The 24,012-nt window shown below is 43.0% G+C and overlaps 2 protein-coding genes across 7 annotated transcripts in view; both read left to right on the top strand.

The window, feature by feature from the left end:
• LOC121554415 (oxysterol-binding protein 1) overlaps nt 1–18,203 on the top strand; it is a 65,577-nt gene extending 47,374 nt beyond the window's left edge. For 3 of the 5 annotated variants that reach the window (XM_041867996.2, XM_041867997.2, XM_041868000.2), the window contains exons 8-17: nt 13–70; nt 201–368; nt 1,139–1,384; nt 4,170–4,290; nt 8,962–9,065; nt 9,166–9,261; nt 9,445–9,629; nt 15,561–15,796; nt 15,926–15,964; nt 16,148–18,203. In XM_041867996.2, the coding sequence (XP_041723930.2) occupies nt 13–70; nt 201–368; nt 1,139–1,384; nt 4,170–4,290; nt 8,962–9,065; nt 9,166–9,261; nt 9,445–9,629; nt 15,561–15,796; nt 15,926–15,964; nt 16,148–16,290 (1,396 nt within the window). In that variant the 3' untranslated portion in view covers nt 16,291–18,203. The remainder of the gene's footprint in view (nt 1–12; nt 71–200; nt 369–1,138; nt 1,385–4,169; nt 4,291–8,961; nt 9,066–9,165; nt 9,262–9,444; nt 9,630–15,560; nt 15,797–15,925; nt 15,965–16,147) is intronic. The other 2 variants (XM_041867998.2, XM_041867999.2) reach the window with 2 other exon arrangements.
• Nucleotides 18,204–18,280: 77 nt separating this feature from the next.
• On the top strand, nt 18,281–22,508 carry LOC121554417 (N-acyl-aromatic-L-amino acid amidohydrolase (carboxylate-forming) B). Of its 2 annotated transcripts, XM_041868002.2 has the most exons (8): nt 18,598–19,305; nt 19,494–19,573; nt 19,879–20,117; nt 20,398–20,593; nt 21,010–21,103; nt 21,479–21,586; nt 21,754–21,866; nt 22,041–22,508. In XM_041868002.2, the coding sequence occupies exons 3-8, from the start codon at nt 19,879–19,881 to the stop codon at nt 22,362–22,364; spliced, it is 1,074 nt and encodes a 357-aa protein (XP_041723936.1). In that variant the 5' UTR covers nt 18,598–19,305; nt 19,494–19,573; the 3' UTR covers nt 22,365–22,508. The 2 variants fall into 2 exon arrangements, with proteins under 2 accessions (XP_041723937.1, XP_041723936.1); XM_041868003.2 differs by lacking the exons at nt 18,598–19,305; nt 19,494–19,573 and adding an exon at nt 18,281–18,587.
• The last annotated feature ends 1,504 nt before the right edge of the window (nt 22,509–24,012 follow it).

Here is a 24,012-nt window from a genome sequence, read left to right as displayed (position 1 = left end):
TGTCTCTATCAGAAGGTCAAGCAGTAATGTCAGCGGCTTCAGCAGTGAATTCTGTCCTGATGATCAGTCGGTACGTCTCTCTCCATTCCCTATCTGAATTCTGTTGAGTCAATATCTGGTAGTCTAGTTTTACTTATACACACATTGTTTTGATTCATTGTCCATTTCCCGGTCTCCCACCATTAATTGGTTATTTACAGCTTGACGAGCAGCAGCTAACAATCAATCCAGAGTCTCCTCAGTCCCAGGAGTTGGAGCCAGTGAGAAAGAGGCGCACCCAGATCCCAGACAAGCCCAACTATTCGCTCAACCTGTGGAGCATTATGAAGAACTGCATTGGAAAGGAGCTGTCTAAGATCCCCATGCCTGTAAGTACAACTCACTTTGTTTCTCATCTATCGTGTGGCCTCCAGACTACAGAATGCTAGCAACAACCTGACATCAGCATTTATAGATTTTGTAAGAGGTATTCTAAATGAGCACAGCATCTCTAGGTGTGTTAGACCAACTGTAGTACTTTCAATTGGGGATGTCCATTGCATATCTATTTTTTATGGTCCGTACATATAGCATGCGGCAAACACAGAGAAGTCATATTTATTGGAGACAGTGAAAACCAATTGGAGCCACTGAACTACCCAGCGTTTTCTGTGCATGTGATGTGACGGGTCTCAAGACTCAGTATATGTGTGGAATTAGTTTTGATTTAGAGTGGACCATTATCATGCACATGTCGGAACAGGGGCAGGGGGGAAAAAATACATATCGTCTATGCACTTAAATAGCGAATGGAGGATGCTTTTTCCGCGGTTAATTTTCATGCCAGCCAAGTAGGCTATACTCCTGTTGTAAAGCGAAGCAATGTGCTTAATATTAGGAAAGTTGAGAAATCTATTTAGTAGGCCTAGCCTGTAGAAATCTGATGGGATCCGCCTCAAGTTTAGTAGGCTATTAATGACCATCAGCTGCATCAGAGCGCAGTTTTGGAGAAGCCTAGTTACCGTGACTAAACGGTCAGGTGGAATTTGACTGTGGTCATGACTCGTGACCGCCATTGTGGCGGTAATACGGTCACCGTAACAGCCCTAGTCTCAGACAATGTAACTTATGATTTATATTACCCCCTTTCTATCCTCAGGTGAACTTCAATGAGCCCATCTCAATGCTCCAGCGTCTCTCTGAGGACTTAGAATACTATGAGCTCCTGGACAAGGCAGCTAAATGCCAGAGCTCTCTGGAGCAGCTGTGCTACGTGGCAGCATTCTCTGTTTCCTCCTACTCTACTACAGTCCACCGCACCGGCAAACCCTTCAACCCCCTACTGGGGGAGACCTATGAGCTGGACCGCCGGAGAGAGAGCGGCTACAGGTCACTGTGTGAACAGGTGAGAGGGAGGGCAAGGTGGAGTGATGGGAGGAGTGAAATGGAGTAGGGTGAAGTGAGATGAGAAAGATGGATACCTAGGGGGTGAAAATTTGAGTTAAACTGATCCTCACATCCCTAACCCCCAGCCCTTACCTACGCCCTAAGCACCAGTGGAGACTCAATAGGTATAAGCAATATCATGGCTACACTTCAGCTGGCCTATCAGAGGGGAAGATGGAGGACAAGAAGAGTTATCATCTATTACTATTCTCATGAAAATGGTCCTAATGTTGCAAATAAGCATCCTTCTGTTGTCAGTCATTTTGTTTATTTTCCAAGCTTATAGCACACACTATTTTTTTTTTTTAAAGGGCCATAGAGCAGTGGTTTTCAACCTTTTTGGAACCGTGGCAAACCTTGATGGGATAAAAAAAATCTGCAGCACACCTAACATTTCCCTATAATTGTATTTAGTGATAATGACCATCTCATCTCCATACTGCAAATCATCTATTTTCTGTCAAAGTTATTTATGGATTAAGGCGAGGCTGAAATGACATTTTTTCATATACTTATCAATTTTGAGATTTGTTGGTATTTTGGTCCCTTAATATTAGTTATTAGACATAAAATGTCATACTTGATGTAAATGTATATATTTTCATTAACTTTTATTTAATCAGTGGAGCCCAATTGAGACCAGGGTCTCATTTTCAATGGTGCCCTGACACCATAAAGTAAAATATAAGTTTATATATTACAAGATACAATAACAAGTACATTACATTAGAACATCACTGTCACAGCCATCATAAAGAAGTTATTAAATCAATCAATCAAAACAATTGCACACCTCTGTGAAATCATTTATCATCAGGGTTTTAAAATGCCCTAGTGGCAGAAGGGAATCCAAATGTAATGAATTTTGTAATTGATTCCAAAAATGTGGAGCGTGAACTAAAAGCGGAAATACCTAATTCTGTGGAGACCCGAGGAATCTGAGGAGTTAACCAACCCTGTGAACGGGTTTGGTATCTCATTATTTTATGAGTTAGTTAAGTTGGAAGCTTGTGTACTAGGGCTTTGTAAACAAAAAGGGAGTAATGAATTGATCTACAGGACTTTAATGAGGACCAGCCAACCTTTTTGATGCATTGGTGAGTATTAAAACTGTCACCGGTGATAACGAATGGCGCTATGGTAGACCGCATCCAATGGTTTAAGAGTAGTGGCTGCAGCAATCTGGTAAATGGTGTCACCATAATCAAGAACTGGCTTGAAAGTAAACCATCGCCTCATTTGCATATTTTAATACAATATTTCAGAAGTTGTTGAGCAAAAAAAAGTGTTATATTTGTGTCTACATTCAACTGGTTAAAGTTCGTTATGATATGAATAAGGGAGCGGTGTTCTGCATTGTAAAGGTGCAACCACGGGCACAAAGCCATGCTTTTTCTTCTATGGCAGAGGCTGTGGTACAGTTAAGCCTTATCAGACTTGCCTGTGTTAATGGTTCTCACAGGCAAAGTCAAATGATACCAATGAATGATGCAACAGCCTGAACGCACTGGACTTAAAACAACGATACAGATGTAACCATGTGCAATTCAATGTATTATCTGAGCAGCGCTGGTGCTCCCAAGTCCAAATTCCATGTGCATTCCACAGGTCACTTTTTATAATTGTGTAAAAAAAAAAATAAGATTAAGAAAGATTTTGCTGCACACCTGAGTACCTCAAGGCTTGCAAAATTCCAGGAACTTACAATAAAGTCCAGAGTTTTCCCGAAATCCCGGTTGGAGAATTCCTGGGATCAGAATGGAATAAGAAGGAAATCCGGAATCCTTCAACCAGGGTTTTGGAAAACCAGGGAATTTATTGAAAGGTCCACCAGTTGAAAACCACTGCCATAGAGTATAGTCTGCTTAACAACAGCGAGTGCTGTTGTTGGCTGGTTTTCAACTCTTTAAAAAAATGTGTAATTCAATAGGTTCCTGTCCAGTTTCCCCCACCCCGTTCCAGGTTTTTGACTGTCAGTCCATGTTTCTGATCCGTTGTTTTTTGAGCCCCAGATATTTTTGTCACCCTGGCTTTGTTTATTCTGCTCCATTTGTCAGCATCTGTGCCTCCAGCAGTGTCCACCACTCTTCCTAGGTACGTGAATGACTGCACTTTCTCTAGGGTAGTGCAGTGCATCAGGATCGGGTTGTTCTACTTGCAGTGGATCTTAATCACTTGGGGTTTTTGTTGTGTTGGGTGTTAGTCCTAGTTTGATTGCTGATGGTGTGACACTGTCTGGGTATGTGACAGGAGGGCAATGTCATCTGTTTAGGTCATCCATATTCTCCACTGGATTAAATTCCTTTCTCCCTCTTGTTTCTTGCATGACCCAGTCTATTACTAGGAAAAATAGGAATGGTGACAATAGGCAGCCCTGTTTGACCCCTGTCTTGACCATGACGCTCCTGGATAGTTGGCCCGCTTGGCATTAAGTGTTGTCATGGCTTGGGATGTTACCCAATGATGGAAGGGGGACCTGAGTGAAAACAGTTGGGAACCACCGGCCTACATGATCGGTCTTTCCTGAACCCGGATAGAGAAGAAAAAAATGATGTGGTAATCCAGTACCATCTATGAAATAACCTAGTCCTGTGATGGCAAAAATGATCATAAAGCCATTGCCAGGCTATGGCATCAAGCTAGCCGAGTTCTACTCAGACAGTAATTTGTCTGAGATGAGATTGACATCTCTCCAAGCTGCTGGATTTGATATTGTTTTTGTATGTTGTTGTTTCTCTGTTCAGGTGAGTCACCATCCCCCAGCAGCTGCGCATCATGTGTTCTCTGATCGAGGCTGGATCCTGAGGCAGGAAATCGCTGTATCCAGCAAGTTCAGGGGCAAATACCTGTCAATCATGCCTTTAGGTAAGATATAGTGGGGTTTATATCAGACAATCATGCCTTTAGGTGAGAGTGGGGTTTAAACCAATCACGCCCAGGGTTGGAAAATTCTTGTAACGTTTAAAAATTCCCAGGTTTTCCAGAAATCCTGGTTGGAATATTCCAGATTTCCTGTTTATTGCCTCTTGGTTTTGGAAATCTTTCAACTGGGATTTTTTGAAAACAAGGAGATTGAGAAAGTTACTGACATTTTCCAACCCTAATCAAACCTTTAGGTGAGAGAGGGTGGGGTTTATACCTGTCAATCATGCCTTTAGGTGAGAGAGGGTGGGGTCTTTACCTGTCAACTACGGATGGGCACGGTTATTCGAATATTCAAATATCTGAACAGGCTTTAGTAATGGATCACTTGTGTGAGTATTCTTTTTTTTTTTTAGAAGGAAAAAAAGTAGGAGGAGGAGTTTGCACCAGGTGGAAAGTGATTACATTTCCACCTGGTTCAAAGCTGATGGCGAAGTCGGCTCAAAGCAACATGTCAAGCACGTGGAGTAATGGCTTAGGATTCAGAGTTTTTGCTCTTCATAATAAAAAAAAACATATCTGCCTTCCCAATGAAAACTAGTTTCTGAACAATTTGAGAAGGGCGCTCCTCCCTCACCAGTTTTTCCCAGTCACGTCACGGGCCATAGCCCGGTGCACCCAGTTCAGCCTAATTGGGTACTTATTTGTGGAGGAATGTAATTGTTTTTCTTGGTGATTTGTGATGTTTTATTTGTGCTTCCCATGACTGTGTTTTTGTATTTTAATGTGTGTCTATAATGTGTATATTTATGTTGTGTGTGTGTGTGTGTGTGTGTGTGTGTGTGTGTGTGTGTGTGTGTGTGTGTGTATACAGGGCACATTTGTAAAAGAGACCTAGATCTCAATGTCTTCCCTGTTAAAATAAAGGATAAAAAAAAAAAAATTGTACTCAATGCCTTTAGGTGAGAGAGGGTGGGGTTTATACCTATTAGTGATGGGGGGAAGAATTGATACAGTTACATATCGCAATATTATTTTTGTATCGATATTTGAGTCAAAGTATAGAATAGGAAAAAAAATGTTTTTAAGTCAACATTTATTTTGTGCTACTGTAAAGGTACAGTGCTAGTCAGCTGTTTCTGTGCCTAAATTCTGGTCTTTTTCAACCTATAGCTTGTTCTCCATCTTCTTTTTAAATAGTGAGAACATATTTTCAGCACTGACTGATCAAAACTCGTTTTCTCATCCTCTCTCTTGTCCCTCTGCAGCAGACATATAGTGAGCAATATGTTTGGACCAACAAATCGGAGTATGGAATCGCAATCCATATAGAACCGTGAGAATCGCAATGCATATCATATCGTGAGGTCTCTAGCAATTCCCAGCCATAAAACCTATCGGTCATTTCAGCAGGTATAAGAGTATCTCATTGAGTAAATTGTTAATGGATCTCTGAATGGATTGAGTTCTGGGGCCGTATGTATCAAGCGTCTCAGAGTGCTGATCTAAGATCAGGTACCCCCTGTCCATGTAATCTTATTCATGATGATCTAAAAGGCAAATTGATACTACACTGAACAAAAATATAAACGCAACATGCAACAATTTCAAAGATTTTACTGAGTTACAGTTCATATAAGGAAATCAGCCAATTGAAATAAATGGATTAAGCAAAAGCTATGGATTTCTCATGACTGGGAATACAGATATGCATCTGTTGGTAACAGATACCTTAAAAAAAACAAAAAAAGTAAGGGCGTGGATCAGTATCTGGTGTGACCACCATTTGCCTCATGCAGCGTGACACATCTCCTTCGCATAGAGTTGATCAGAATGTTGATTGCGGCCTGTGGAATGTTGTCCCACTCTTCAATGGCTCTGCGAAGTTGCTGGATATTGGCGGGAACTGGAACTGGCTGTTGTAAATGTCAATCCAGAGCATCCCAAACATGCTCAATGGTTGACATGTTTGGTGAGTATGCATGCCATGGAAGAACTGGGACATTTTTAGCTTTCAGGAATTGTGTATAGATCCTTGTGACATGGGGCTGTGCATTATTATGCTGAAACATGAGGTGATGGCAGCGGATGAATGGCACAACAATGGGCCTCAGGATCTCGTCACGGTATCTCTGTGCATTCAAATTGCCATCGATAACATGCAATTGTGTTCGTTGTCCGTAGCTTATGCCTGCCCATACAATAACCCCACCACCACCATGGGGCACTCTATTCACAACATTTACATCAGCAAACCGCTCGACCACACAACACCATCTGCCATCTGCCCGGGACAGTTGAAACCGGGATGCATTTGTGAAGAGCACACTTCTCCAGCCTGCCGTTGGCCATCGAAGGTGAGCATTTGCCCACTGAAGTCGGTTACGACACCAAACTATAGTCCGGTCAAGACCCTGGTGAGGATGACGAGAACACAAATTAGCTTCCATGAGACTGTTTCTGACAGTTGGTGCAGAAATTATTCGGTTGTGCAAACCCACAGTTTCATCAGCTTTCCTGGTGGCTGGTCTCAGACGATCCCACAGGTGAAGAAGCCGGATGTGGAGGTCCTGGACTTGCGTGGTTACACGTGGTCTGCAGTTGTGAGGCCGGTTGGACATACTGCCAAATTCTCTAAAACTACATTTGAAGCGGCTGATGGTTGAGAAATTAACATTCAATTCTCTGGCAACAGCTCTAATGGACATTCCTGCATGTTTCAAAACTTGAGAAATCTGTGGCATCGTGTTGTGTGACAAAACTGCATATTTTAGAGTGGGCTTTTATTGTCCCCAGCACAAGGTGCACCTGTGTAATGATCATGCTGTTTAATCAGCTTCTTGATATGCCACACCTGTCAGGTGGATTATTATTATCTTGGCAAAGGGGTGTAACAGGGATGTAAACAAATTTGTGCACAACATTTGAGATCGATAAGCTTTTTGTGCATATGGAAAATGTCTGGGATCTTTTATTTCAGCTCATGAAACATGGGACCAACACCTTACATGTTGCGTTTTATATTTTTGTTCCGTATAAATTGGCACTCCTTCTCTGAGACGCTTAATTCTGTCGTTGTCAAAGGTTTTGAGAATGACACATACTAATTTTCAGAAAGTCTGCTGCCTCAGTTTTGATGATGGCAATTTGCATATACTCCAGAATGTCATGAAGAGTGATCAGGTGAATTGCAATTAATTGCAAAGTCCCTCTTTGCCATGAAAATGAACTTAATCCCCAAAAAACATTTACACTGAATTTCAGCCCTGCCACAAAAGGACCAGCTGCCATCATGTCAGTGATTCTCTCGTTAACACAGGTGTGAATGTTGACGAGAACAAGGCTGGAGATCACTCTCTCATGCTGATTGAGTTGGAATAACAGACTGGAAGTTTTAAAATGAGGGTGGTGCTTGAAATCATTGTTCTTCCTCTGTTAACCATGGTTACCTGCAAGGAAACACGTGCCATCATTGCTTTGCACAAAAAGGGCTTCACAGGCAAGGATATTGCTGCTAGTAAGATTGCACCTAAATCAACCATTTATCGGATCATCAAGAACTTCAAGGAGAGAGGTTCAATTGTTGTGAAGAAGGTGTCAGGGCGCCCAAGAAAGTCCAGCAAGTGCCAGGACCGTCTCCTAAAGTTGATTCAGCTGCGGGATCGGAGCACCACCAGTGCAGAGCTTGCTCAGGAATGGCAGCAGGCAGGTGTGAGTGCATCTGCACGCACAGTGAGGCGAAGACTTTTGGAGGATGGCCTGGTGTCAAGAAGGGCAGCAAAGAAGCCACTTCTCTCCAGGCAAAACATCAGGGATAGACTGATATTCTGCAAAAGGTAAAGGAATTGGACTGCTGAGGACTGGGGTAAAGTCATTTTCTCTGATGAATCCCCTTTCCGATTGTTTGGGGCATCCGGAAAACACCTTGTCCGGAGAAGACAAGGTGAGAGCTACCATCAGTCCTGTGTCATGCCAACAGTAAAGCATCCTGAGACCATTCATGTGTGGGGTTGCTTCTCAGCCAAGGGAGTGGGCTCACTCACAATTTTGCCTAAGAACACAGCCATGAATAAAGAATGGTACCAACATATCCTCCGAGAGCAACTTCTCCCAACCATCCAAGAACAGTTAGCCTTTTCCAGCATGATGGAGCACCTTGCAGTAAGGCAAAAGTGATAACTAAGTGGCTTGGGGAACAAAACATTGACATTTTGGGTCCATGGCCAGGAAAGTCCCCAGACCTTAATATCATTGAGAACTTGTGGTCGATCCTCAAGAGGTGGGTGGACAAACAAAAACCCACAAATTCTGACAAACTCCAAGCATTGATTATGCAAGAATGGGCTGCCATCAGTCAGGATGTGGCCCAGAAGTTAATTGACAGCATGCCAGGGCGGATTGCAGAGGTCTTGAAAAAGAAGGGTCAACACTGCAAATATTGACTCTTTGCATAAACTTAATGTAATAGTCAATAAAAGCCTTTGACACGTATGGAATGCTTGTAATTATACTTCAGTATACCATAGTAACATCTGACAAAAATATCTCATAACACTGAAGCAGCGAACTTTGTGAAGACCAATATTTGTGTCATTCTCAAAACTTTTGACCACGACTACATAATGCCTTTGATTTCAGCACAACCGTTTCTTTTATGTTGACCCTCTCCCGTAGGGACGATCCATGCCATCTTTGAGAAGAGCAACAACCACTACACATGGAAGAAGGTCACCACCACCGTGCACAACATCATAGTGGGAAAACTGTGGATCGACCAGGTGAGATCAACTTGGAGAAACAAAAATACACAACCTATTTTTTTATGATTATTTGCCAGTGAGTATTGGTTTATTCAAAATTTTCTCTCTTCAATTCTAGTCAGGAGATATTGATGTGGTAAACCACGAGACGGGAGATCGCTGCCATTTGAAGTTTGCTCCTTACAGCTACTTCTCTAGAGATGTGGCCAGGAAGGTAGGTGTACACAGTTGACATTTAGGTGACAGACTAAAAACAAGACATAAATAGGTTTTCCCTTGATAACCTTCGTAAACTTCACTTTAAACTGTACCTTTCCGTCTTTCCACCTGTATTTCTGGTTCCATTGCCTTTTCTTTATCTCTCTCGCCCTCTCTCTCCTTCTGTCTCTCCGTCCAGGTGACGGGTGTGGTGATGGATAAGGATGGGAAGGCCCATTATGTGCTGTCAGGGACCTGGGATGAGAAGATGGAGTTCTCCAGGGTCATGCAGAGCAGCAAGGGAGAGAACGGCACCGAGGGCAAACAGAAGACTGTCTACCAGACGCTCAAGGCCAAGGAACTGTGGAGGAAAAACCCTCTGCCGTAAGTGTCAGACTATTTTTGTGTGTCCTCTTTTCCTGCCAGCCACCATACGCTACAGCACAATACAGCTAAAGCACAGTACAGTACTGATATATAGCTATAAATGGAATGTTGAAAACGTCTCCACACTAATTTCACCAGTAAGAGACTATTGAGGTATGGCACTACTGTCTGTTTCTCCCGCTCTTTTTCTGTACAGCTAATAACTTACTGTATTGTAGTCCAATGGCACTGCATAACATAACCCAAAACAAACTGTAGATGCATCCAATGAGTCACAAGCTTGATGTAGTCATTGTGTGCTAGGAATATGGGACCAAATATTAAACTTTTGACTACACTATAAGTGAATTTGTCCAAATACTTATGACTTCTTCTCATGGGGGACTAGATCCATAAAGTGCTTTCATTTCTAAACGGTAAAACAGATATGTATGGAAATACTCTCAAATAAAAGGTGACATTCTGTACTGTCGCCTCATATGAAACATTTGGTCTCTAATCCAAAATGCTGGAGTATAAAGACACATTTAAAATGTTAGCTTCACTGTCCAAATATACACTGCTCAAAAAAATTAAGGGAACACTTAAACAACACAATGTAACTCCAAGTCAATCACACTTCTGTGAAATCAAACTGTCCACAAAGGAAGCTACACTGATTGACAATAAATGTCACATGCTGTTGTGCAAATAGAATAGACAACAGGTGGAAATTATAGGCAATTAGCAAGACACCCCCAATAAAGCACTGGTTCTGCAGGTGGTGACCACAGACCACTTCTCAGTTCCTATGCTTCCTGGCTGATGTTTTGGTCACTTTTGAATGCTGGCGGTGCTTTCACTCTAGTGGTAGCATGAGACGGAGTCTACAACCCACGCAAGTGGCTCAGGTAGTGCAGCTCATCCAGGATGGCACATCAATGCGAGCTGTGGCAAGAAGGTTTGCTGTGTCTGTCAGCGTAGTGTCCAGAGCATGGATGCGCTACCAGGAGACAGGCCAGTACATCAGGAGACGTGGAGGAGGCCGTAGGAGGGCAACAACCCAGCAGCAGGACTGCTACCTCTGCCTTTGTGCAAGGAGGAGCAGGAGGAGCACTGCCAGAGCCCGGCAAAATGACCTCCAGCAGGCCACAAATGTGCATGTGTCTGCTCAAACAGTCAGAAACAGACTCCATGAGGGTGGTATGAGGGCCCGATGTCCACAGGTGGGGGTTGTGCTTACAGCCCAACACCGTGCAGGACGTTTGGCATTTGCCAGAGAACACCAAGATTGGCAAATTCGCCACTGGCGCCCTGTGCTCTTCACAGATGAAAGCAGGTTCACACTGAGCACGTGACAGACGTGACTCTGGAGAGTCTGGAGTCTGCAACATCCTCCAGCATGACCGGTTTGGCGGTGGGTCAGTCATGGTGTGGGGTGGCATTTCTTTGGGGGGCGGCACAGCCCTCCATGTGCTCGCCAGAGGTAGCCTGACTGCCATTAGGTACCGAGATGAGATCCTCAGACCCCTTGTGAGACCATATGCTTGTGCGGTTGGCCCTGGGTTCCTCCTAATGCAAGACAATGCTAGACCTCATGTGGCTGGAGTGTGTCAGCAGTTCCTGCAAGAGGAAGGCATTGATGCTATGGACTGGCCCGCCCGTTCCCCAGACCTGAATCCAATTGAGCACATCTGGGACATCATGTCTCACTCCATCCACCAACGCCACGTTGCACCACAGACTGTCCAGGAGTTGGCGGATGCTTTAGTCCAGGTCTGGGAGGAGATCCCTCAGGAGACCATCCGCCACCTCATCAGGAGCATGCCCAGGCGTTGTAGGGAGGTCATACAGGCACGTGGAGGCCACACACACTACTGAGCCTAATTTTGACTTGTTTTAAGGACATTACATCAAAGTTGGTTCAGCCTGTAGTGTGGTTTTCCACTTTAATTTTGAGGGTGACTCCAAATCCAGACCTCCATGGGTTGATACGTTTGATTTCCATTGATCATTTTTGTGTGATTTTGTTGTCAACACATTCAACTATGTAAAGAAAAAAGTATTTAATAAGATGATTTCATTCATTCAGATCTAGGATGTGTTGTTTAAGTGTTCCCTTAATTTTTTTGAGCTGTGTGTGTGTGTGTATATATATATATATATATTACACTACCAGTCAAAAGTTTGGACATCTACTCGTTCAAGGGTTTTTCTTTATTTTTACTATTTTTTACATTGTAGAATAATAGTGAAGACATCAAAACTACGAAATAACACATGGAATCATGTAGTAACCAAAAAAGTTTTAAACAAATGAAAATATATTTTATATTTGAGATTCTTCAAATAGCCACTCTTTGCCTTAATGACAGCTTTGCAGACTCTTGGCATTCTCTCAACCAGCTTCACCTGGAATGCTTTTCCAACAGTCTTGAAGGAGTTCCCACATATGCTGAGCACTTGTTGGCTGCTTTTCCTTCACTCTGCCGTCCGACTCACCCCAAACCATCTCAATTGGGTTGAGGTCTGGGTATTGTGGAGGCCAGGTCATCTGATGCAGCACTCCATCACTCTCCTTCTTGGTAAAATAGCTCTTACACAGCCTGGAGGTGTGTTGGGTCATTGACCTGTTGAAAAACAAATGATAGTCCCACTAAGGCCAAACCAGATGGGATGACGTATCGCTGCAGAATGCTGTGGTAGCCATGCTGGTTAAGTGTGCCTTGAATTCTAAATAAATCACAGACAGTGTCACCAGCAAAGCACCATAACACCTCCTCCTCCATGCTTTACGGTGGGAACTACACATGTGGAGATCATCCGTTCACCCACACCGCGTCTCAAAAAGACACAGCGGTTTGAACAAAAAATCTCATATTTCGACACATTTCCACCAGTCTAATGTCTATTACTCGTGTTTCTTGGCCCAAGCAGGTCTCTTCTTCTTATTGGTGTCATTTAGTAGTGGTTTCTTTGCAGCAATTCAACAATGAAGGCCTGATTCACACAGTCCCCTCTTAACAGTTGATGTTGAGATGTGTCTGTTACTTGAAAATTGTGAAGCATTTATTTGGGCAATCTGAGGTGCAGTCAACTCTAATGAACTTATCCTCTGTAGCAGAGGTAACTCTGGGTCTTCCTTTCCTGTGGCGGTCCTCATGAAAGCCAGTTTCATCATAGCGCTTGATGGTTTTTGCGAGTGCACTTGAAGAAACGTTCAAAGTTCTTGAAATGTTCCAGATTGACTTACCTTCATGTCTTAAAGTAATGATGGACTGTCGTTTCTCTTTGCTTATTTGAGCTGTTCTTGCCATAATATGGACTTGGTCTTTTACCAAGTAGGGCTATCTTCTGTATACCCCCCTACCTTGTCACAACACAACTGATTGGCTGAAACGCATTAAGAAGGAAATACATTCCACAAATTAACTTTTAACAAGGCACACCTGTTAATTGAAATGCATTCCAGGTGACTACCTCATGAACCTGGTTGAGAGAATGCCAAGAGTGTGCAAAGCTGTCATCAAGGCAAAGGGTGGCTATTTGAAGAATCTCAAATATAAAATATATTTTCATTTGTTTAAGACTTTTTTGGTTACTACATGATTCCATATGTGTTATTTCAAAGTTTTGATGTCTTCACTATTATTCTACAATGTAAACATATAGAAAAGCTCTTGAACGAGTAGGTGTGTCCAAACTTTTGACTGTTACTATATATACAGTGGGGAGAACAAGTATTTGATACACTGCCGATTTTGCAGGTTTTCCTACTTACAAAGCATGTAGAGGTCAGTAATTTTTATCATAGGTACACTTCAACTGTGAGAGACGGAATCTAAAACAAAAATCCAGAAAATCACATTGTATGATTTTTAAGTCATTAATTTGCATTTTATTGCATGACATAAGTATTTGATACATCAGAAAAGCAGAACTTAATATTTGGTACAGAAACCTTTGTTTGCAATTACAGAGATCATATGTTTCCTGTAGGTCTTGACCAGGTTTGCACACACTGCTGCAGGGATTTTGGCCCACTCCGTCATACCTTCTCCAGATCCTTCAGGTTTCGGGGCTGTCGCTGGGCAATACGGACTTTCAGCTCCCTCCAAAGATGTTCTATTGGGTTCAGGTCTAGAGACTGGCTAGGCCACTCCAGGACCTTGAGATGCTTCTTACGGAGCCACTCCTTAGTTGCCCTGGCTGTGTGTTTCGGGTCGTTGTCATGCTGGAAGACCCAGCCACGACCCATCTTCAATGCTTTTACTGAGGGAAGGAGGTTGTTGGCCAAGATCTCGCGATACATGGGCCCATCAATCCTCCCCTCAATACGGTGCAGTCGTCCTGTCCCCTTAGCAGAAAAGCATCCCCAAAGAATGATGTTTCCACCTCCATTCTTCACAGTTGGGATGGTGTTCTTGGGGTTGTACTCATCCTTCTTCTTCCTCCAAACGCGGCGAGTGGAGTTTAGACCAAAAAGCTCTATTTTTGTCTCATCAGACCACATGACCTTCTCCCATTCCTCATCTGGATCATCCAGATGGTCATTGGCAAACTTCAGACGGGCCTGGACATGCGCTGGCTTGAGCAGGGGGACCTTGCGTGCGCTGCAGGATTTTTAATCCATGACGGCGTAGTGTGTTACTAATGGTTTTCTTTGAGACTGTGGTCCCAGCTCTCTTCAGGTCATTGACCAGGTCCTGCTGTGTAGTTCTGGGCTGATCCCTCACCTTCCTCATGATCATTGATGCCCCACGAGGTGAGATCTTGCATGGAGCCCCAGACCGAGTGTGATTGACTGTCATCTTGAACTTCTTCCATTTTCTAATAATTGCACCAACAGTTGTTGCCTTCTCACCAAGCTGCTTGCCTATTGTCCTGTAGCCCATCCCAGCCATGTGCAGGTCTACAATTTTATCCCTGATGTCCTTACACAGCTCTCTGGTCTTGGCCATTGTGGAGAGATTGGAGTCTGTTTGATTGAGTGTGTGGACGTGTCTTTTATACAGGTAACGAGTTCAAACAGGTGCAGTTAATACAGGTAATGAGTGGAGAACAGGAGGGCTTCTTAAAGAAAAACTAACAGGTCTGTGAGAGCCGGAATTCTTACTGGTTGATAGGTGATCAAATACTTATGTCATGCAATAAAATGCAAATTAATGACTTAAAAATCATACAATGTGATTTTCTGGATTTTTGTTTTAGATTCCGTCTCTCACAGTTGAAGTGTACCTATGATTAAAATTACAGACCTCTACATGCTTTGTAAGTAGGAAAACCTGCAAAATCGGCAGTGTATCAAATACTTGTTCTCCCCACTGTATGTGTGTGTATATATACCTAAAAAAGTCAGGTCCTTGTATTTGGACAAAGAGGGGTTAAAACACGAACATTACCGTCTGTCTAGTGAAGAGAGGAAAACCGGACAGAGGGAGCGTGGGAAGCTAGCATCCGTCAACGAGAGGGCCAAGGATTCCACGGGATTTAACAGGTGGAAGAAACAACCGGAGAGCTCCATCGGTGCCGAGAGGTTACTTGTAGAACAACTGGAGGCTGCCGGTGATGATGTAGTGGTAGGATGCTTCTGGTAGAGTAGCTAGCTAGCTAGCTTAGCTACCTGAACCAACTGGCTTGGCTAGCCAGCGGTTCGTATGTCTGTCCATCAAGGATGATGACGAATCCAGTGAATCACAAAATTAAAAGAGAATAGCGGGTGAAAAGGAGCTGACTACACTCATACTGACTATTAAACAAAAAGCAAATTGAACAATAAACTTCGGTGTCCCAACACTCTTAGCGAACTCTGTCGTTGTTCCCCAAGATCACCTCAGACCACACTGTACGTGGACAGTTCTAGAACGCAGACATTAGCATTGCCACACATAAAAAACTAAACCCAGTCTTTACAGGGGGTTACATTTGCATTTAATGTTTGAATTTAAGCGAGGGAGCAGAGACGATGTACTTCTTCACCGACCTGGCACTGACGCTGAACGAGCCTGAGGAAGGCGTGGCGCCCACGGACAGCCGTCGACGACCCGACCAGAGGCTGATGGAGGAGGGCCAGTGGGACGAGGCCAACGCCGAGAAACAGAAGCTGGAGGAGAAGCAGCGCATTGTCCGCCGTGAGAGGGAACGGGAGGCCGCCAACCAGCGTACCGCCAGCGAGTCAGAGGAAGGTAAGCGAGAGAAAGCTTTTATTTTCCTTGAGTCCCTTAATTTTCCATCCATCTCCATAGGAATGAGTGTTGTACTGTAAGACTTGAAACTGAAGGCCACTTTTGTGACCCTTTTTCTTCTCCCACAAGCTGTCAATGAGGACTCTTTTACTGACCCTTCTCTGAAAAGCAAGTATCCCTCTTTTGCCTGTTTTCTGTGCTTTTCTATATTTTTTTATCTCTCACACTTTCAACATCGTTTTCAATTAAACCAGTTTCTTGGAAGCAGTTTAACTGAGCAGTCACTTTTCAAATTAGTTTCTCTTTTTCACAGGTCCAATACACTAAATACCTCATTCATTTTTCCATCAGGCACTCACCAAGATAACTACACGGCGCAGTGGTTTAAACGCTGCGAGGACCCCGCCACAGGTGAATTCACTCACATTTATAAGGGAGGCTACTGGGAGGCCAAGGAGAAAGGCAGCTGGGAGTCCTGTCCCGAAATATACTGACCTCATAATGGCTGTCTTTAACTAGAAAGTTCCCCCGGATGAAACCTACTTCATTGGACCCTACCAATGAACAGCTACCCTCCTCCCCTTGACTGGATGTTTCACTCCACTGGCTCTCTGTTCTAAGAGATCTAGAGGCTGCAGTCTGATCCAATAGGTGAACAGGGTATTCCTAAGACTTGGTTCCATTTTAGTCCCCAGCCCCTCTTTCCTCAGCCTCTACCCCCTCAGTGTTCACAGATCTGAAGGGAAATCCTAGGTGAAGGCAATATGGCGGAAACCTCACTCCTTCTATAAGAGGGCTAGGTGGAGCCTTCATCATACTGTGTACTCCTATCCAATCCCTTCACATTTGCAAAAAGTCGTAGGGTGTGAGGAAAATAGACTAGAAACTGAAATGGAACTGGGCATAAGTTTTGAATAAAAGTAAACTCTCTCCTCTCTGGCTTTGGCATTAGTGGTGTGGGCCCAGAACAGATGAGGTTAGATTGACAGTGACACCTCTCCCTACCATGTTGTGCCGATAGCGCTTTCTGTGAAGCTATACACTAATGTTCCTCTGTTCATCAAGAGCCTTGTGGTTGGGGGTAAACGTTTTTTTATTAAATGGAATGAAACTCGGTTAATATAGTTAGTCATTAAAACAGTGATTGGTGGCCTTCAAGAAGTTGGAGAAGGTTTCTCCTTTTTCTTTTCTGTTGATTAGGGTATTTAACAAATGCATGTATGATTGCATTTGTTCATCCATCGGAAGCTTTATGAAACTCATCGTTGTGCATTACTGCCATCATGCAGTATCAACACAAATCAAGAAGTGGGTGCCCAGAATACTGTATGTCCCTTCTCTCAAAAAGTAGTTAATGTACTGTATCGGCTTTCTTACCAGGGCCTTGTTTTTCTCATAGTCTAGTGTCATGGAAATTATGAGATGGTGAAATTAACTTGTTTTTTTATAGGGGTGCTCTTGGGTTGAAGTTGTTAGAAGTAGACCTCTTGTCTGGTTCTTGGCTGGCTCTCTTAGTGTCCTGTCATCAAGAAAAGTTTCAATTGAAGTTTCATTTAACCTAGTAAAAATGAGTAGCATTACTTAAAAGCATTTTCGCAGTTTAGGAACAGTGCTTTCTACCCACAGTGTGTATTTGATGGAAAAGAATAGTAGCCATGAGCTACACATGGTATTCGAAGTTGTTAAAAATAGTTATCAGGTAAATGCTTTGTGTGTATTTGTGTAGTTAAGAGAATGCGGTGTAAGCAAGTCTGACATCAGAGGTAATCGAGGGGAAATCAATTCTGTGGTGAAGAACTGTCGCTCAACTGTATACATTTCTGTTCTGAAGAGTACATATGCAAGTGTTTTGACACCAAAAAATATGGGATTTACTTTGTTTCATAACAATTTTGTTTAAGTGTACTTAAAATGAAGAATAAATGAAGACTTTAAAACCATTGCAAATAACTGATTTTATATATGTATAGAAAATGGATTACTATATAGTAATTATGATAATGTTATGGTTGTTTTATTTGGGTTTGGTGTTATTTTTTTCCTTCTGTATTAACTGAAGTGGAATGTCTTCATTTTCATAAAAGGGAGATCCCTTTCAAAACAGTAATCATCATGTGTGTGAAAGGACATATGACACGTTTTTAAGATAAAATACAGAACAATCTGTCTAAATCAATTACTACCAGTATGTCAAACAGGTTGCTGTAATGTGTTTTTCATACTTTTGTCCCTCATTTATTTTGTTCTATTTGCAATATTCTTCACTGTTATTAATTGGATAACAAAAAATGAAAGTTGATTGCCAAATCAATTCAATAGAAAATAGTATATCTGTCTTGTTTAGTACAAGCTGTGCGACATTGATTACTTAAGATTTTGACAATTAAATAAAAAAAAGTTACATGAAGTCGTTTGTGTGCATCTGGATATATTTTCTTGTCATTTGGATCAAGCTTCATCTTAAAATGCCTGGTTCCTCAGTCTCAATCCCTCTCAGGGTGTAGCCCCGCCCTTTTGTTTGTTTCCCGGCATTTCAATTGATGCAGCATTTCAATTGATGGGTGTTGTGCTACTTGCAGTAAAACCATGTGTGGTTATTATGAGGAAGACATCAAATGTTGGCACTGTTCAAATGGGTTGGATGTTAGGATGTGTTATGTCTGTCATCTCTGCTTATACACTAATGATAGTTTGTGTTGTATTCCTCTCGCTATCTTACAAATCTCTCCCATTACAACTGCCCTGAGAATCGGTTATCCCCCCTCCGTGGTCTGGTGGTTTGCAAAAAAAGGTATTTGTTTCTATTACATTTTTATTGAACATGATTATAGTAATGAACTTGATTTTTATGTTTATTATTTTTTATTCAAGACCACTCTTCAGGACCTTTTAAAACACTTGATTAAGACACCATTTATTTAGAGGTGTGTAGCCTTTGCAAAGATAAGTTAACTTTGTATGAATGTTCTCTATGAATTCTTTTTTTACAGGCTCTCACCTATGTCTTTGTATTTAAATGACAACATTTAGTTTATGACGAGGCTAGCAATCTCTCCCGACGTGTACTATACAGTATGTAATTCTGGCCTCTGTCAATGCCAATGGAGCAGATTTGCATTGAGCCAACATTTGAAAGGGCTGACTGGAACCTACCATCCTATACATTGGACAGAGTGTGTGAGAGACCCTGCTTGGCGGGGGGCTTTGGAGCAGGCTGACTGGACAGAGCCGTTGGGACCGAGGCTGTGTGAAAGGAAGGGTGGAGTTTCCACATTGCATTGAGTACACACGCTGCTGTCTGCATCACAGTGCAGTACCGCCAGTCCACTGGAGAGGAGTGACGTGGGGGGTGGGGGGAGTTTGCACAACAGCATACAGGCCGGAACAGACTACATTACTATTGAGAGGGAGGGATGAGAATGCTGAATCAGTGAAACTGCATGAAAGCCAGGGAGAGGGTGGGAGAGGGTGAACCGCAGGAGAGAGGGAAGGGAAAGATAGCCGCAAGGGTAAGAAGTGTGATATCCTTTTAAAAAAGAGTAGTTCAATTTATCGTTGTGAAGGATGAATCTAAACACAGGTTTACCTCGTATCTAAGGTTTCAATATCTGTAAATCTCAATCAAGGTCCAGCCCTTCCAGACATTCAGTTAATTTCAAAACATTCAGTGAAGGTGTGTTTGGTGATTTTGTTATAGGGGAAAGTTCAAAGGTTAAACGTTCACAGTGAGCTTGAGGTGGCCGTACACCTTGCTGCAGACCAGGAAAGGAAGCCAAGGTAAGAATTTGACACCATGATTTCTGCCGCAATGGTGTTTGCTGGTATTGTTTACCCGCTGTGTCAGCAAGCGGAAGTCTTTGATACCTCCAATTAGAGAACGGATGAGAGCTGGGAATCACTAAGGGGTGTGGGTACAATATGCGTCAAGGCAGCCAAGTATATTTGAACTAGTCATACTGTAACGCCAAGCTAGTGAGCTACTGTATCAAGAAACAGAATGGAGGTACAGGTGACATTTCTACGTGTGTAAAATTTAATTTTAAGTCATTTGTTATAATGTAACTCTGATTGCCATCCCATAGATGGAAGGAAGGGAGGTGGTATTGCCGACTGTGTCCCGCGTTGCAGTGTGTGGTGGTACCCATGGCAATGAGCTGTCAGGAGTGTACCTGGTGAGAGAGCGGCTGAAGAGGAAGAGAAAGGTGGAAGAGGAAGACCACATCTCCGTGGTGACTGTGATGTCCAACCCGCGTGCCGTCCAGCAGTGTCGGAGATACACAGAGACAGACCTGAACCGCTGCTTCACCCACGCCACCCTCAGGTCTGATGATTATGATGATTAAGTACAAGGGAGAAGGGATGGTGGTGATGATAGTGATTATGAGAATGTAGTAGAAAAGAGAAATGATGATGGCGACCATGACGACATTTATATCAAAAGGTATGATGATGGTCTGTGGGGCTTATGTTGGTAATGGTGAAAGTGAGGAAGGAGATGATGAGAATGAGCGGGATAAAGAGCATGATGAAGTTGCCGACAAAAGTTGTATTAGTGTTGATGGTAACGACTATCCATTCATCCTTCTCTCTCGCCCTCTTAGTGGGCCTGTGACAGACAAAACGCCCTATGAGATAGTGCGGTCCCAGGAGCTGAACTCCCTGCTAGGTCCTAAAGGCAGTCCAGAGGCCATGGACCTGGTGTGTGACCTCCACAACACTACCGCTAACATGGGCCTGTGCCTCATCGCCTACTCGGACTGCGACTGGATCTCTCTCCACATCTACAGATACCTGCAGGCAAGAGCAAACGATCCTCACAGAGACTCAAATCATTTTGGATGCATTTTCTCATTAGAGTAGATCTGCACTGATTGAACATATGGGATAGTTATATTCTTAAAGATCAATATGGATGAAGGAAAGTTAACAAGGGATAGGATGACTTTTTAGATTTTAAATTAATTTAGGAACTCACTAAGGGTAGAACATGAGGTTGGCCTTAACTAGTCTGTTTCCAACAATTTGGAATGATCTTTGAATAATAGCCTACATTGTGCTAAGAAGAACTTTGAACCAGATATATTTTGAGGATACACACAATCATAGTGGAAATAAGATCTGAGATTCCTATGATCTCACACATATTGTTGTTATCTTGAGATAATTTCTGTCAGGTTACCACTGGGGGATTGACCATTTATTTTGTTTTCCAGAGACAAATGTCTGATATACCTGTGAGGTTCATTCACTTCGACCTTCCCCTCAATGAAGCATATTCCCTCGAGTCTGTAGGTAAACATGGCTTTGGTGAGTTAGTAGGGAGGTGGGCTTCCTTACTGCCAGTACATTTTCCAGTTTATTTTGCCATGGTAGTTAAACAGCTATGCTTAGTAGTCTGATGATGCACATCTCTTGTTCATACTTTTAAAATGGAACCACCTTTGCCATTTTTAACAGTGCTTGATTGATTGATAGAGTTTGTTTTGACAATGTAAAAAATACATATACAGCCAGTACATACTGTACATAAAAAAAAAAATCAAGGATAGCACAATTACGTATTTCCATTGTGGTCCTTTTGGCAAGATTAAGGCAGGAATTGTAAAACAAATGTTGCAATACATGCTATAGATGCACACAATGAAATGCAATTCATGTAAATGTATCTTTTTTCCCCTGCAGCGATTGAGATTGGTCCTCAGGCCCATGGAGTAGTCAGGTCCAATATTTTATCCGCAATGCAAGAAGGGGTCCAGCACATGATAGAATGGGTCCGCCTCTTTAACTCAGGTACATGGCCTACAGAATCCTTTCCAACATTCAATTCAGCGCTGCTTTCAGATTGAAATAGTTCACTGTCCCACATGCTTGCATTGTAAACCCTCATTCAGATTCCTCCCACAGAGCTTAATCTTCCCCTCTTTCTCTCCTCCTCTCCCTGTCTCTCTCTTTCACAGGGACCCAGTTTGAAGGAGGAAAAGTGGATGTGTACACCATGGTGAAAAATTTGGACTACCCAAGAGACTTTGAGACCCACGGCATTACAGCCGCCATTCATCCTCAACTCCAGGTATACAATGCCCTTGAAACTTTAACAACTGGACACTCACTTAGTATGGGATGCACAATAGTTCCCTTCTAAGTAACAGTAAAGCAATCTCTGGGTCAGGATTTGGTATACCCACACTTGGAACCCTCCTCCACTCTTTAACTCCTCTGTCTCTCGCTCCCCCATCTCTCTCAGGATCGGGACTTCTGCCTCCTCCACCCCAATGACCCTGTGTTCCAGACTTTCTCCGGAGAGACACTAAAGTACAAAGGGACTGAGCCACTCTATCCATTCTTCATTAACGAATGTGCGTACTATGAGAAGGGCATAGCTCTCTCCCTTGCAAGACGGAGGAGTGTGGGGATACCATCCATTCGATCGGAGAGAGAAGGAGAACAGGGAAAGAGGAAAAGTGCAGCAGAAGAAATGGAGGAGGAAGAAGAAATGGAAGAGGAAATGGAGGAGGAAGGCTATCAGAAGCTAATGGTATATGGAGAGGAGAGTGAGTCACTAAATTGACAATACAAATGAGAGCTCATTTCAAGTTCTTGATATGAATGGTGGATTTTAAAAAATGTCATGTAAAATGAGACACATTGATCAAATGTTATGAACTTCAAATAATAATAAAACATCCTTTCTTGAAATGACAGCATTTGCTGATAAACGCTTACACACACATACATACACACCTCACCTTGTGAGGATAATGGCACTGAGCCTTATTCTAAAAAGTTTTATGAGTTGGAGAACACATTGGGAGGGATCTTATACTATTCCTCCATACAGACTCCTTCCAGATCCTTGATATCCTTCATCTGCACTTATGGACTGCCCTTTTCAATTCAAGCCACAGGTTTTCAAGTCTGGAGACTGATTTGTGGCCAATTAACCCCACTGACATGAAAATAGAGCTCTTTGGCCGCACACCAGTGGTGGGTTTGGTATCGTATTGAGAATGCATAAGCAGAAAATAACCCCATACCTACTGAAAAATAAGGTGGTGAATCTTTAATGCTATATGGGGCTTTATTGCTTCCACTGGTCCTGGGGCCCTTGTTTAGGTCAACGGCATCATGAACTTGGCGCCAATAGACATGGCAGCTCTGCTTCTAGCTCCTGAGCAACTTTGCAGTATATTTTTTTTTTCTGGTGTTCTTTCTTACATTACTAGCCCAGAAAGTTTTTTATGTTATTACATACAGCCGGAAATAACTTTTGGATATCAGAGCGGCGGTAACTCACCAGCATTCCGACCAGAAATACAACTTTCCCGAATTGGATCCTTTGTTCGTACCCCCCAGGGCAAATGAACTTATCCCAGAGGCTGGTCCAAGATGCCGCCGGCGGAGAAGAGGTATTCGGAGTGGACTTCTAGTCCGACTCAGGAGGCGTGCACACCATCCACTACTTCAGAGTATTATACTCGCTAATGTTCAGTCCCTGGACAATAAAGTAGACAAGCTCAGGGGGATGATCTCCTTCCAGAGAGACATCAGGGACTGTAACATAATCTGTTTCACGGAATCATGGCGCTCTCCGGATACACTGTCCCCGTCCATACAGCCAGCTGGGTTCTCAGTACATCACGCAGGCAGGAATAAAGAACACTCCAGGAAGAAGAAAGGCGGAGGTATATGTTTCATGATTAACTACTCATGGTGTGATCGTTATAACGTACAGGAACTCAAGTCCTTTTGTTCACCCGACCTAGAATACCTCACAATCAAATGCCGACCGCAGTACCTCCCTGGAGAATTCTCTCCGATTATAGTCACAGTTGTGTATATTCCCCCTCAAGCCGATACCACGATGGCCGTCAAGGAACTACACTGGACTTTGTGCAAACTGGAATATATCCTGAGGCCGCATTTAAAGAAAATCTGAGGAAAAACGCTACTGAAGTTCTATCAACACATTGCCTGTAGTACTCGCCCATCAAAAACTCTCTCCCATTGTTACTCTCCTATCCGGGATGGCTACAAGGCCCTCCCCCGCCCTCCGTTTGGCAACCCACCGCATTTAACCACGGCAAGGTGACTGGGAATATGGTCAAATACAAACAGTGCAGTTATGCCCTCTGTAAGGCAATCAAACAGGGAAAACGTCAGTACAGAGACAAAGTGGAGTCGCAATTCAACGGCTCAGACACGAGATGTATGTGGCA

This window comes from Coregonus clupeaformis, unplaced genomic scaffold, assembly GCF_020615455.1.
Source record: "Coregonus clupeaformis isolate EN_2021a unplaced genomic scaffold, ASM2061545v1 scaf0003, whole genome shotgun sequence".
NCBI lineage: Eukaryota > Metazoa > Chordata > Actinopteri > Salmoniformes > Salmonidae > Coregonus > Coregonus clupeaformis.
The sequence above is the reverse complement of the archived record's forward strand: the minus strand, read 5'-3'. Positions and strand labels throughout refer to the sequence as shown.